Genomic DNA, 15,208 nt, shown 5'->3' with positions numbered 1-15,208 from the left:
CATAATGTTCTTGCATGGTAAAATTTAACTAGGTCTTTGTTGATGGGCACTTTGGTCTTTGGTTGTTTTGAGTTTTTTGCTGTTAGAATTGAACAGTATTCTTGTTATGTATAGATGAGTTTTTGTGAGTAGACTTTTAGCAGTGGGATTGATGATGGTACATGGTATATGTATTTAAAAATTTTGTTAGATGTTGCTTCCTGTATCTACCCAAGATGGTCTTCATGAGCCTGTTTCCTTACACTCTTGCCCAAACTGGCAGGTTGCTGACTTTTCTGTCTCTTCCAATCTTAAGAGGAAAATTGCATCTCCTAGTTTAATTTGCCGGTGACTCAGATGGTAACGAATCCCCCTGCAATGCAGGTGACCCGGGTTCTATCCCTAGGTTGGGCAGATCCCCTGGAGAAGGGAATGGCTACCCACTCCCTTGAGAATTCTTGCCTTGAGAAGTTCCATGGACAGAGGAGCCTGGCGGGCTACAGTCTGTGGGGTCACAAAGAGTCAGACACAACTGAGCGACTTTCACAGTTTAATTTGCATTTCTTTATTTAGGAATGAGGCAGAAAATCCTTTTTTAATTTTGCTGATTCTTTGTATTTCCTTTCTAAGTAAACTGTTTATATCCTTTGCCTCTTTTTCAAATGTGTTTTCCTGTTGTATGAGCTCTAAGGGAGGTGGGGGAATTGGCCCTTTATATGCCTTATGTGTTGCAGATATTTATCCAGTCTGTTACTTTCTCTACTTGGTTTCTGAAACCTTATTTAATTTCAACTTTATGTAGTCAAGCTTATCCTTATTGGCATTTGTAAATATTGACCTTGTCAATGAGATTCTGTGTACTACAGTAGAATTTTAGGCTAGACCTGTTTAGATTTACCTGAAACTTTTCATGAAAATTTACCATATGGTCTGTTATTCAGTCACTAAGTCATGTCTGACTTTTTGTGACCCCATGGACTATAGCGCATCAGGCTGCTCTGTGTACCACTATCTCCTGGAGTTGGCTCCAACTCATCTCGATCAAAATTCCAGCAGGTTTTTTCTCATAGAAATAGAAAAACTGATGCTAAAATTAATGTGGAAATGTTATAGCCAGAATAATCTTGAAAGAGAACAAATTTGGAGAATTTATAGTATACTTGATTTTTAGATAAACTAGAAAGCTACAGTAATCAAGAAAGTGTTATATAGACTTAAGATTGATGGAACAGATTCAGTTCAGTTCAGTCGCTCAGTTGTGTCTGACACTCTAGAACACCATGAATTGCCGCACGCCAGGCTTTCCTGTCCTTCATTATCTCCCAGAATTTGCTCAGACTCAGACGTCCATTGGGTCAGTGATGCCATCCAACCATCTCACCCTCTGTAGCCCTCTTCTTCTCTTGCCTTTAATCTTTCCCAGCATCAGGGTCTTTTCCAGTCTGTCAGCTCTTCATATCAGGTGGCCTAAGTATTGGAGCTTCAGCTTCAGCAACAGTCCTTCCAGTGATTATTCAGAGTTAATTTCCTTTAGGATTGACTGGTTTGATCTCCTTGCAGTCCAAGGGACTCTCAAGAGTCTTCTTCAGCACCACAATCCAAAAGCATCAGTTCTTTGACTCTCAGCCTTCTTTGAGATAGTTCCTTACTAATATCAGAAAATATTGGTGTCATAAGTGTAATATTATCATACTATATATGACAATATTTTTTTCTTTATATACAGATCAAGCTTCTGAAATTCAGGTGACAATGATGCTCACCGAAAGTTGTAAGCTCCGAGGTCTTCATCACAGGTGAGAGGAGAAACCACTCAGCATTTAAGTGTTAATTACACTTAATATATGGTAACATAGTATGCTACGTTTTTAAAAATGTTGTAATGTGTTCTTAATTGAAAGCCTTTTTGGAATAGCTTAATTTTTTTCCTAAATATAAAAATGAAATGTATGCTCATTGCACAAAATTTAAAAACATAATAAAATGTAAAGAGTATGTAAGCCCACATCTAGATAATTATAGCTGAGCTTTTGGGAAAGGGCTTATATTTATATGTATATTTCCCTTTAAACAGTAGGATAATGATATACGTATGCTAAAAAAATATTTGTTAGGAAATTTTGCGCATATAGAGCAGGGGGTCCCCAGGCCTGTTAGGAACTGGGCTGCACTGCAGGAAGTGAATGGCAGGTGATCCAGCAAAGCTTCATCTCCCGCTCCTCATTGCTCAGTTTACCACCTGAATCCCCCCACCCCCGCCTCATCTGTGAATAAATTGTCTTCCACAAATCTAGTCCTTGGTGCCAAACAGATTGGGGACCTCCAGTGTAGAGTACCAAAGACCAGAATATAAACACCAATAAGCCTGCAGCCTAAATTCATTGATAGTTTACATTTTGCCATTTGTGCTGTGCATGTGTATGTATCATTCATCTATTTAGATAGATATAGATGGATAGGTATTTGTGATTGTGGAAATATTTTAAACTAAATTGGATATCTCAGCACTTTCAATGCATTTCCAACATGCATTTTCCCAAAATGTTGAGAATATTTTCCTACAAAATCATAACACTATTATCTTTAGTAAGGTTAGCATCCTTCTTGATATAGCAAAAAGATGTATCTAACTTTTCATGTAACTATAGATTCATACCCATATTTAAAAAGACAACTTGTAGTTCATTTAATGGATGCATCAAATTTTATTTTACCAGTCTCTTATCATTAGTTTTCAGTATGATTTTTTTTTAAGATACATATAGTTCTATTATATGAAGAAATTTTTTTAAAAGCTTGAGAGCAGTCCTTTTCCAGAGCTATAACAAGATATTCTAACTTCTGAGCCAAAAAGGGCACAATTATAGTATCACATTATGTAGTGGTATCAGTGTCTGGGCAAGGTGTTTGTTGTTGTTTTAAAGCACTGTACAGAGTCAGTTTAATTTGTGTGCCTACTTGAAATTTGGTCACGTATGTTTAAAAAATGGGAGGGTGACCATCCTTATTGGAAGATATTTATAGACTTCTAGGAAAAAAAAAAGTAATGTGTGCAAAAGGCATTATACACTGTAATTTCTGTGTACTTTGTGCAGTTACTTATTCTGCCAAAAAATGACAATGCAGTTTTATTTTTGAATTTTATTTATACTTCAGTTCATATTCAAAAGAATTTGAGGACCTAAAAAGGCAGTTATAGTAAGATAAAAAAAAATGGTAATGAAAACAAAACTGAGTTTTATGGCATTTTGATGCTGGAAAAACCAACAATAAGGAGACAAAGCAACTCTTAGCTTCTGGGCAAGCAAGGCTGAAGGAAGTATTAACATTTGTTAAATCTCAGTATTAGAAGAGAAAGAAATGTACGTGTTTCCTGAAGAAAAGATTTCCTGGCTTCATACTCTGAGACAGATGTCTCATTAGGTTTATCATATATTTGGGACATTGATTAAGTTAATGGACATTGAAAATAAAGCAGCCAGAGAATTTTGAAAAAATGGACCACACAGTAATGAGGAGCTAAAAATGTCCTTTTGAAGGATTAAAATCCTGTACTTTTAAGGATATTACCTTCTGTTGGCCTGATTCACTGATTTAGTCCAAGAATAGAACTCATTTGAAGAGGAATGGATAGGTAACTCATTCCTTAGATTATATTTTCTGAAAAAAGCTACATTTTATTTCCTCTGAGTAACAAGATAAGAACTAGGTAGTGATGAACTGGGAAATGTTACTGCCGACAGTGTTGCGAGTACTTGATTTATCATGCTGACGCTCGGGGGAGGAACCAAAATGTTAAATACTGGTATATAATATTAACCTAATACTTAGGTGCTTAGCTAGTATTCTTACTCTGATGAAAGATCTGTACCACATCAGCACGGAAGTGGGTGGCAGGGATAAAAATAGACAAAGCCAGAATTTTCTCACGAAGCAGTTTTATATCCATGGTAGCCCAAAGGTGCTTTGGCTGAAAAATGTTCAGAGCAAGCATTTGTAGCATTTTCTCAGGCATTTTAAGCTACAGGATTTTCCAGCATCCAACTAGGATGAATTAGTATCCCCAAGATACCCTAAGGTGGTGGAATGGGGTGACTTTTTGAATTAGTGTTATTTGTTACTGCACGCTCAGTGATTAGGGGAAGTCTTCTAAAGGTAGGTTATGGTTTGATCCTGATTACTTGTTCTTTGCAGTCATAAAGTGATACCAGGACTCCTAGGATTTAAATTAGCCTGCAGCCTAAATTCATTGATAGTTTACATTACATAGTTAATATGTAGAACATATATGGTTCTTTCTACTCATTGTAGGAATTTATTTCATTTATAAGGGGACTAGGGTCTACAATACATTTCTTTTTGACCCCTAATGCCTAGACTGTAAGAAAATTAGAGATACCAAAGGAATATTTCATGCAAAGATGGGTACAATAAAGGACAGAAATGTCATGGACCTAACAGAAGCAGAAGATATTAAGAAGAGGTGGCAAGAATACACAGAACAGCTATACAAAAAAGATCTTCATGACCCAGATAACCATGATGGTGTGATCACTCACTTAGAGCCAGACATCTTAGAATGTGAAGTCAAATGCTGAGAATGCTGAGAAAACTCAGCAGTGGCCACAGAACTGGAAAAGGTCAGCTTTCATTCCAATCACAAAGAAGGACAATGCCAAAGAATGTTCAAACTACTGCACGATTGCACCCATCTCACTCACTAGCAAAGTGATGCTCAAAATTCTCCAAGTCAGGCATCAACAGTACATGAACCGTGAACTTCCAGATGTTCAGGCTGGATTTAGAAAAGGCAGAGGAACCAGAGATCAAATTGCCAAGATCCACTGGATCATCGAAAAAACAAGAGAGTTCCAGAAAAACATCTGTTTCATTGATTACACCAAAGCTTTTGACTGTGTAGATCACAACAAACTTGGGAAAATTCTTCAAGAGATGGGAATACCAGACCATCTGACCTACCTCGTGAGAAATCCGTATGCAGGTCAAGAAGTAACAGTTAGAAGTGGGCATGGAACAACAGATTGGTTCCAAATTGGGAAAGGAGTACGTCAAGGCTGTGTATTGTCACCCTGCTTATTTAACATATATATAGAGTACATCAAGTGAAATACCAGGCTGGATAAAGCACAAACTGGAATCAAGATTGCTGGGAGAAATATCAGTAACCTCAGATATGCAGATGGCACCACCCTTATGGCAGAAAGTGAAGAAATGAAGAGCCTCTTGATGAAAATGAAAGAGAAGAGTGAAAAAGCTGGCTTGAAACTCAAAATTCAAAAAACTAAGATCATGGCATCTGGTCCCATCACTCCATGGCAAATAGATGGAGAAACAATGGAAACAGTGACAGACTTTATTTTCTTGGACTCAAAATCACTGCAGGTGGTGACTGCAGCCATGAAATTAAAAGACTTGCGCCTTGGGAGAAAAGCTATGACCAACCTAGACAGCATATTAAAAAGCAGAGACATTACCTTGCTGTCAAAGGTCTGTCTAGAAAAGCTATGGTTTTTCCAACAGTCATGTATGGATGTGAGAGTTGGACTATAAAGAAAGCTGAGCACCGAAGGATTGTTGCTTTTGACCTATGGTATTGTAGAAGACTCCTGAGAGTCACTTAGACTGCAAGGAGATCAAATCAGTTTATCCTAAAGGAAATCAGCACTGAATATTCATTGGAAGGACTGATGCTGAGGCTGAAGCTCCAATACTTTGGCCACCTGATGTGAAGAACTGACTCATTTGAAAAGACACTGATGCTGGGAAAGATTGAAGGCAGGAGGAGAAGGGGACGACGACAGGATGAGATGGTTGGATGGCATCACCGACTTGATTGACATGAGTTTGAGCAAGCTCTGGGAGTTGGTGATGGACAGGGAATCTTGGTGTGCTGCGGTCCATAGGGTTGCAAAGAGTCGGACACAACTGAGTGACTGAACTGAACTGTCTAGACTGCTCATGGCTGTATGTATGCATTTGTTTATTCATTGTTTTGTTCTCCTTTATTAAGTGCCCATTTTACACTTGGAACACTGCCAGGCATGAGGGTTAAAAATGAATAGTGATCTTCAGTAATCAGATTATAGAATTTATCAAGCAAACTCAATATACTCAGCAACAAATGACACCTGGTTTCTTATTTTACCTTTTTTAAAAAACTAGGTTTGTTATGTAATTCATCATGTTTACTTCATTTTTTACCTTCTATGATTAAGAGTTGTAAAGTACTGAAATATTTTAAAGCATTTTGAAATTCTTTTCACTCCTTTTTCCAGTGGAATTTTTGAGAATAATTTTTATTATAAGTTAAAATAGCTGTATAAATAAAAGATAGCTATCAGTTTACTTAAATTCCATTAGGACTGCTTTATAAAAAGTACTTGCGCTGTTTTTCTTGTGGTTTGACTCTCCATTGGCCCAAGAGTGCCTGATGGTAGGCACTTTGCTGAATGCCTCACGGCTCTCACTCCGCAGGCCCACTCGGCAAGACGGAGAATTGTGCTAGTTCTTGTCTCAACTCCCCCTGGAACCTACCTTTCCTTTACACCTTTCCTTTATACACCTGCTTCTGCTCCCATCCACTCTTTTTATACATCCCAGACCTTCCTCTTTATCATCCTTCCCTTTATAAACTGGGCAAAATGAAGAGCAGCCATCTGTTCTCGGAAACATTTTTGTGCAGCTTGTTATTTCTCCTGGAGGGCTTTTAAATAAAGAATAAATGCTTTGACCTCATCCAGCAAACTTGCTGTGCTTGAGTCAGATTCCTTTAACTCTGCTCAGTGAATTTAATTTTGAAAGTTAAAGAGATTGGACAGCTCTCCACATATCTCTGAAGTCATAGTAGGTTCACTTAAACCTGAATGCACACCTGTTCATCATTTTTTCCACTTTTATTGAGAAATAATTGACATATCACTGTATAAGTTTAAAACATACAGCATGATGGTTTGATTTATATATATTGCGAAATGATTACTGCAGTAGGTTCAGCTAACATTATCTTCTTATATAGATATAGTAAAAGGGAAAGAAAGAATAAAGAAAAAGTTTCCTCTTTGTGATGAAAGCTCTTAGGATTTACTCTCTTAACCACTTCCCTGTACATTCTACAGCAGTTTTAGCTGTAGTCATCAGGTTGTATATTACCTCCCTAGTACTTATAATGAGAAGTCTGTACCTTTTGATCACCTCCCTCCAGTCCTCCTGCGGCAGTCATTTTAGGATGTGTGGGACGTGGTGTGAAAAGAAGCTCTGTCTTGCTCCCCTGGTAGGGAATATCCAATGATCCAGGAAAAACAGAGTTTTAGAATCAGATGAAGACTTGAATTTTTCCTTCATGTGCTTGCTGTTGTTCTTGGCAGATAACCTTATCACTTACCTTTGCATGGATTACCTCCCCTGTGAAGTGGAATTAATCATCGTTGCCACTCCCAGGCTGTAATACAAGCAGAAGCCATACAGAGAGGTTACCACATACAAGTTTACAGATCTAGTCTTCATTTTCCTGGCTCCTCAGGGTCAGTGCTTTCCCTCTTAGTAGCTCCTCACAGCAGAAGGCGGGCCCATAGCTTTCACTTGTGCACTGTTGGGCCAAAATTGTGTGACTGTGGTTTTAATAGATATATACTCAATTGAAACAACTTAGGAAATACAGAAAAGCAAGGTAGGAATGATCTAAAGTCTCACAACTCAGACAACAACTCTTGGCACATTTCTGTGCAGAGTTTTATTATTTATCTACTATATTTGTAATTATCCTGCAAACATGTGAGTTTTGTATCTTGCTTTCCTATAAAGGAAGCTTTTACTCCCATTCTCCTAGCATCTCTTTGTGACTATTTGTTTTGTATACTAGCCTATTATTTGGCTGTACTTTCTTACTTTTGGACAATCATGTTGTTTGCAACTTTTTACTAATAATCCTGCATTAACTATCCTTGTTCATATAGCTTTATGTTAAATAATGTTTCCTTATTAATATGCTTAGAGACAATTTTCTAAGTTAAGGAGAAGTTTTTTTAAGGTTGTCATTTGGTATTATTTTTCAGATATTTATTAAATGCTTATTTCTGTGACCCAGAATACAAAGCATTGGGTATTTTAAAAAGTTCACTTTGGTTTTTGCCATCTAGGAATTTTCAGCTTATTGGGGGAAATGAGGTATTAATAATTATGTAAAAATATAACTTTGGGAAAATTATTTCCAGGTATCAATGGAAGAGATGTCACTAGGCATAGGATGTATGTATTTATGTCTGCCCTGGAGATTTTAAAAGGAACAAGTTTTTTTTTTTTTTTTTAATTACATGCTTGGCTTTTTGCATATCACAGCAACTTTGTATGGTTGGGGGTGCCCCTATGTTAGAGGTGTGGAAACTAAGGCCAAGAAAGATGGTCACACAGACAGTAAATGGTAAATTTAGGATTTAGTAATCTCATGTGAACTGCTAAGAATTCTTTGGCTTTGTGAGATAGTTTCAGGCTCTTGATTATCATATTCTTTTCTGTAGACTGCATTGGGGCCTTTTTTTTTTTTTTAAGTGTTGATAATGAACCAAGTAAGCTATTATCATATGCTCATGATCAAGTAATTTTTTTGGTCTCTCTGATTACCCTTTAGAGTAACGATTTAGTGTGGCTAGAGTAGTATCTTAGAAGAATCTAGTCCACAGGAAACAGCTTTTGAGTTTTTTCCCTATCAAGAAAGTGGATACATGGGAAGCATTAAAGTCTATTCTAAAAGAGCTTTATAATTTTACATTTTAAATGGTTATATGTTTTTAAATAAGTTTGAGATTTTCTTGTTTTCTTTTAGGTTATCTTTATTTTACTACTTTTAATTAAAAATAGCCCCCTGAAGTTTCAGATTTCACTTGTCTTCTCTGATTTCTTATTATTTTATAGAAATCTTCTTCCTATTACCAATGTGTGTATAGAAGAAGGAGAAAAGCCCATGGTGATATTGCCTTACATGAATTGGGGGAATCTTAAATTGTTTTTACGACAGTGCAAATTAGTAGAGGCCAATAATCCGCAGGTGAGAAAAATTTGCCCAAATACCAATTATTTGCCAGTAGCTTCTAAATAATATCTTTGAAAGTAGATGTTAACATTCTTGAATACAAACTGTTTAGAAGTCTGCAAAAAGAAACTCACACTGAACCAGAAGGTGTAGCTAACCTGTTGATTTAGAGGAAGATGGTTTGTGATTCCTGTATTGAGGCTGGTGCTGAAGGTTTTCCCTGTGTAACTATTGTGTGTGATTCATAACCACCTCAGACCCTCTGTAACACCATTTCAGTCATTTTCCTGATAACTCTTTGAAGGTACTTGTACTAGATCTTCCTTGTAGAAATGAAAATAGACCTTACAGAGGTCGTACTCCCCCCCCAAAACTGGTGATAGCCGGAGGTATACATTGTGGGGAATAATTTGATAACCAGGATTTCCAACAAGTTGTTGGAGGCTGTGCCCATTAGCATTATCTGGGGAAAAATTTCATTCCTTAACCTACAGTATGGGCACACTGGCTTGAGAGAGCACATCAGAGTTAGCTATAAACTTGCATTAGTTTGAAAATGGTCCCTAGGGGATAACCTCCTATAAAATAACGAGTTATTGAATTATAAACGTTAGAAATATTACCTGGAGAATTCAGCATTCATTGATCAGATGTTTATTGAGCCACTATTGTATATTCTAGATGTTGGGGTGATATACTTAACAGATGAGAGATAGTAAACTAAATGGTCAACAATGATAGGGACTATAGTAGATATAAGAAGCTATGGGAACATATTCTTAGTCAAGAAGTAGCTTTTTAAAGCTCGTGTGCAGGTATAAAGAAAGTATTTGGGGATGGAGTAAGGTGTGGGATAAAATAAACAACGACCATCAGTGTTTTTGTGCTAACCACAAGCATTGTCCTTTTCTGTTACCTCAGGCAATTTCTCAACAAGACCTGGTCCACATGGCTATTCAGATTGCCTGTGGAATGAGCTATCTGGCCAGAAGGGAAGTCATCCACAAAGACTTGGCTGCTAGGAACTGCGTGTAGGTGCCATGACTTGTCACTGTGGTTTGATGTTTAGTGCTCCCTGGATTTGGGATTCTCTCAAGGAGTCACAGTGGGAATTGTGTTGTATTTAAGAGTGACTGTGCTCCTTATTTTTTCAATATGCTGATCGTATTTGATGTTCATGTCTTTACTTTTCAGCATTGATGACACACTTCAAGTTAAGATCACAGACAATGCCCTCTCTAGAGACTTGTTCCCCATGGACTATCATTGTTTGGGAGACAATGAAAACAGGCCGGTTCGGTGGATGGCTCTTGAAAGTCTGGTTAATAATGAGTTCTCCAGCGCTAGTGACGTGGTAAGTGCTAAGACGCCCACATAGCAACAAAATGTAGAAGAGGCTCCAAACATTTTTAGAGTGTTTTCCAATTTTTTTGATTCAGTATCTGTTCCCCCCAATTTTTTATTCAGAAAGCAAGCGTAGTTAGCTCCCTGTCAGCTGATTTGTGGAGCCGAGCTGTGACCCAAACCATGGACCATCACTGTGTGTAACCTCATTCCATCCTCACAATAACCTGTGAGAGGGAGGTAGACACCATCCCAGTTTTAAAGGTAATGATATTGAAGATAGGCTATTTAAGTCTCAGAGTGACGAAATGGCTGTCATATAGTAAAGATTTATTGTATTCTTTTTGTCAAATGACCTCTTCCAAGTTTTATGGCCTGTATAATTCATAATTCCCCAGATGTCACTCTTTTCCCTTTTGTCAGTGTCTAGGTGGTTCTGCTCATTCAAGGAGATCATATAGTGGGATCCTTTAAACTTAACAATGTATAGTTTCAGAAGCCACATTTATCGGTGTGTATTTTGCAGATATTTTAATTGTTTTTAATTTCTGTCACGTTTTAGTTTGATTTGGAAAATTATTTTTCTGTCTCTTGCTTACTGCGCTGTATTATTATAGCTGAATATTTAGAGATCAGGTAAAATTTCTGCTTACAAGTCCCCTGTATCAACCAGGATCTGTTAGTGTTGCATGTAAAATTTTGTAGGGTAATTTGCTTCAAAGTTTCAGCTGTAAAAATCAGACTTACCATATCACTGTATCCTGGGTCTCAGCGATTTATTTTATTTATAATATAGGGTTACCCTTTTACTAAGTTTGTGTCATTTAAGGACTTCTCATTTAATACACACTTTTTTTCAGTGTACTAGTGTCCTGTGACTGCTGTTGTTAACCATTGGTGGTAAAACAGCAGAGATTTATTCTCTCACAATTGAATTCCGAAAGTCACATGTTTGAAATCAGGGCGTAGGCAGGACCATGCTCCGTCCAGAGCCCCTAAGGGAGAAACTTTCCTTGCCTCTTCCAGCTTCTGGTGGCTGTTGGCATTCCTTGGCTTGTGGTTGCATCTCTCTGCTCCGTGTTCATATCATCTTATCCTCCATGTGCTTGTCTCTCAAAACTCCCTCTACCTCTCTTACAGTGATATGTATGATGGCATTTCGGACTCACCTCAAAATCTAGAAGTTACTACTGTCAAGGTCCTTAATTTAATCACATCTTTTGTCATATAAGGTGATATTTATAGGTTTCAGGGATCACAATGTGGACATATCTTTGTTGCCACCATTCAATTCACCCCTCAGTAATTGAAGTTATTTAATATTTCCTTGTTGAAAAGCAGATATTCCAGTTTAAAACCTTTGAAATGAGAATGATTTATTTGGGGAGAAACACTCTCTTGTTACTATAATCTTTTACTTAAAATTTGTTTTTTCTTTTTCAGAAGTTAGGTTGGCTATTAGACATATTGTGCTTTTCTGCAAACCAAGTGTCTTGATAAAATGTACTTACTTGATGTGAATGAACAATTTACATGTGTACTTTTTAAAGGTTTTTTTTTTCCCCCTGTAAATGAAGGTCTTTCATTATGCATGTCTACAAAATGCTTTTTTAACTTAAAGGCAGCTACTCTCTGGGGAAAAAAAGCAAAACAACTTATCTGACACTTGTCAGATAGGCAGAGTAAATCTGGGTAATGGGTACTTCCCTGGTTGTCCAGTGGCTAAGACTCTGTGCTCCCAATGCAGGGGCCCAGTTTCGATCCCTGGTCAGGGAACTAGATCCCACATGGCGAAACTAACAGTTCGCAGTCTACAACTCAAGATCCCACATGATACAACTAAGACCCAGTGCAGCCAAATAAACAAAAATAAATATTAAAAAAAATATGGATGGTGATAAGAAGGATGTTTTCTGCTTCATGGAGCAGCTGCAAAGGTTAATAGTGGATAGAAACTAGCTTCATGTTGCCACAGTCTTTCCCAGCCAGAGGCATGGGTTCTGCTGGAGAAGGGATGGAAGTGGGAGAAATAAATGCTGATTCTTAGATACGGAGCCCTGAGGGTTCAGTTTGTATGCAGTGGGGAACTAGGTCTAGTCTGTTCTTCCAGAGCTGTGATAATAAAACTTCTCTAACATTAATGTCACAAAGTTAAAATCCCAAGTAAAGCAATACAGATACAGAAAGCAACTTACATAATTCCGTAGTTACGTAAAGAGAGCCTGGACTTCTTTGCAGGGAAGGAGGGATCACTTGTTTGTTTTTTATGTTTATATTTCTCAAATGATATTTTAAAAAAGGAAGGCAGGATTTAGGCCAGCACACAGCTGCTGTATTGAATGACAGTAAGGACCAATTATACTCAAGTGCTTGTTTTTCAGGTTGCCAAACCTATGTTCAGAAGTTCTGAATAGTAGATGAAATACCAGTTTCTACACTAAGCAAAACTGTTTTCATGGGGGTGAAAATTGAGTTTAACTTTGGTATTAGAACATAATTCTAAAACATACTATCAGTTGAATTAGAGCTTTATGGTTTTCAAGTTCACCCCTGTAGTAGGAAAGCCTACATATGAACACTTTTGAATGCAGAAAAGTAAAAGAAACTTTCCTTACATTTTCTTTGAAAATATCATTCCATAGTTGATTTAAAAGATTAATTCATTCATCTCTTTCAGATGTTAATATTCTTTTCAATGGTTGATTTTAAAATTTTATGATTTTATTTCTCGTTGAAATATAGCATAGTTGCCTTAGCAGAAATGAGGTGGCAGTCATGGTGAACTCAAAACTAGTCTAACAGGCAGGAAACCCAAAGATATTTCTGAGATTATAATCGTCAGGAATGCCATGTAACTTAAAGAGATTGGGGATTGTTTGATTATTCTCTTAGAAAAATTTTCAGAGGGGTATACATGATGGTACTGTTGTGCTCACACAGTGAAAACCGCCATATACGCATATTTAACTTAATGTATCTGCTTATTTCTGTGTTTAAGTATTCCATTGTATATTTAAGCTGTATTAGGAAATTTTTTTAAGGAGATATTTTTAGTAACACATTGCATATTTCACAGGAACTTCAGAGTAAAAATTAGATGATACACTTCAACTAATGAGGTTTCAGTTAATAATACATTTCTAAGCAATATGATCTACAATACACTGTGCTGTATTAGCTGGCAAAGTCCATGTAGAGCATACATTGCTTAGTTAAGCAAATATTTAAAAATCATACTTAGGATCAGTTATTCTTACTGTTAACAATATTTTACAAATTTTACAAGAGTTCATATATAAGAACTTGCCTTCTGTCAGTATGCAGTCATATCAAATACTCTGTTACTTGATCACTTGATGGCTTTATTTTTAAAAATCACTGCAGTCTTACTGGTAAGAAGCTTAACAGGAAAATTACTTTAAAATCATCTCTACTTTTAGTGTGTCTTAGCATAAACTTGAAATATCTGTGTGACCCAAGTTCTTCGGAGCAGTATTTAGAATATGATAGTGAGCATACCCGTTGATTTACATTTAACATGGTCAGATCCTAAAAGGTTCAGATTTTTCTTCTTTAGATTCTTATAATGTCATTTCTTTTAAGATAGACATATTTTTCCCTTTAATATCTTTTTCTTGGATAATTGAGATTGAAAGGAATGGGAATACCTTTCTGTTTCCTGTGACTCTAATGGGACTATTTAGTGTAAAAATCCAGCCTTTCAGTTTTGTGAGATTGAATGTTTTTTGAATTCTTATATTAAAGCACACGTGTTAAATTGCTTTTTAACTTTGGTATTGAAAATGTATTATAATTTTTCCTTTATGGATGGAGTTGGTTTTTTTTTTTTAATTTTGAAATTTGAAATTTTATATTGGCATATAGCCGTTTAATAATGTTGTGATAGTTTCAGGTGGACAGCAAAAGTACTCAGCCATACATATACATGTGTCCCTTCTCCTGGAGTTGGGATTTTAGAAAACGACATTTAGCAGTCTACTTTTGGGCTGTAAAACTTGATTCAGAGTCAAATACAAAATAAGTAATGTAACCCCATTCCCACCAAAATATCTATGCATATAAAATACCTATTTTAGCTATTAATGTAACATCTAACAAATGATGTTACTGCCTTGGAAGGGACATTTTCTCTGCCCTTTAAAAGACCCTTAATACTTTTGCATTCCTTTATATTTAAAAGTTCTCCTTGGAAATACATTAATGTTTTCCATCTTAAAAATAATACATTGCATTTATGGCTTGTGTTTTAACAGTTTTTCCTGGAAGGATTCAATATTTCACTATGTCGAGATTCTTAAAATGTTAATAAAAGCTTTTAACTGTTGAACGTAGGAAATATGCACAATTAGATTTGACTAGTTATAAATCTCTAATATTATTCTAAGATATGATGTCATCCTAACCATTCTTAAGAATTTCTGGATATTGTTTTTATTCTGTTTTCATCAGATGTGGTACTGCCATAGTTTTTTTTGTTTGGTGACTTTCTTTTCCTTTATTTGAAAACAGATTTCTTGATTTATATCTTCTTTGAATTATTTAGCTAATTATAGTAGCTAACATAATTCTGCTAAGAGGCTACCTTATATTAAGAGACAAATGCAATCAGGAATGCACAATTAAGAGTTTTTCATGGTAGTTTTCTTGTCATTGTGGTATTGCATAGTGTTTAGAAAGTATTTTCTTGGGAAAAACAAATCAAGGAAATTATTTCCATGCTAGTCTTATCAGTGTGGTTTGTGGCAATGAGGAGATCCTTTAAGGTATTTGAACAGTTTTTTAGGGTGTAGGGCATATGAAAAGTGGGCTTCCCTGGTG

The 15,208-nt window shown here is 36.4% G+C and overlaps 1 protein-coding gene across 2 annotated transcripts in view; it reads left to right on the top strand.

The window, feature by feature from the left end:
- RYK (receptor like tyrosine kinase) overlaps nt 1–15,208 on the top strand; it is a 114,093-nt gene that overhangs the window by 62,977 nt on the left and 35,908 nt on the right. For both annotated transcript variants that reach the window (XM_061167626.1, XM_061167625.1), the window contains exons 10-13: nt 1,706–1,775; nt 8,908–9,040; nt 9,947–10,056; nt 10,220–10,379. In XM_061167626.1, the coding sequence (XP_061023609.1) occupies nt 1,706–1,775; nt 8,908–9,040; nt 9,947–10,056; nt 10,220–10,379 (473 nt within the window). The remainder of the gene's footprint in view (nt 1–1,705; nt 1,776–8,907; nt 9,041–9,946; nt 10,057–10,219; nt 10,380–15,208) is intronic.

Source organism: Dama dama, chromosome 19 (assembly GCF_033118175.1).
Source record: "Dama dama isolate Ldn47 chromosome 19, ASM3311817v1, whole genome shotgun sequence".
In the NCBI taxonomy this organism is placed as follows: domain Eukaryota; kingdom Metazoa; phylum Chordata; class Mammalia; order Artiodactyla; family Cervidae; genus Dama; species Dama dama.
The sequence above is the reverse complement of the archived record's forward strand: the minus strand, read 5'-3'. Positions and strand labels throughout refer to the sequence as shown.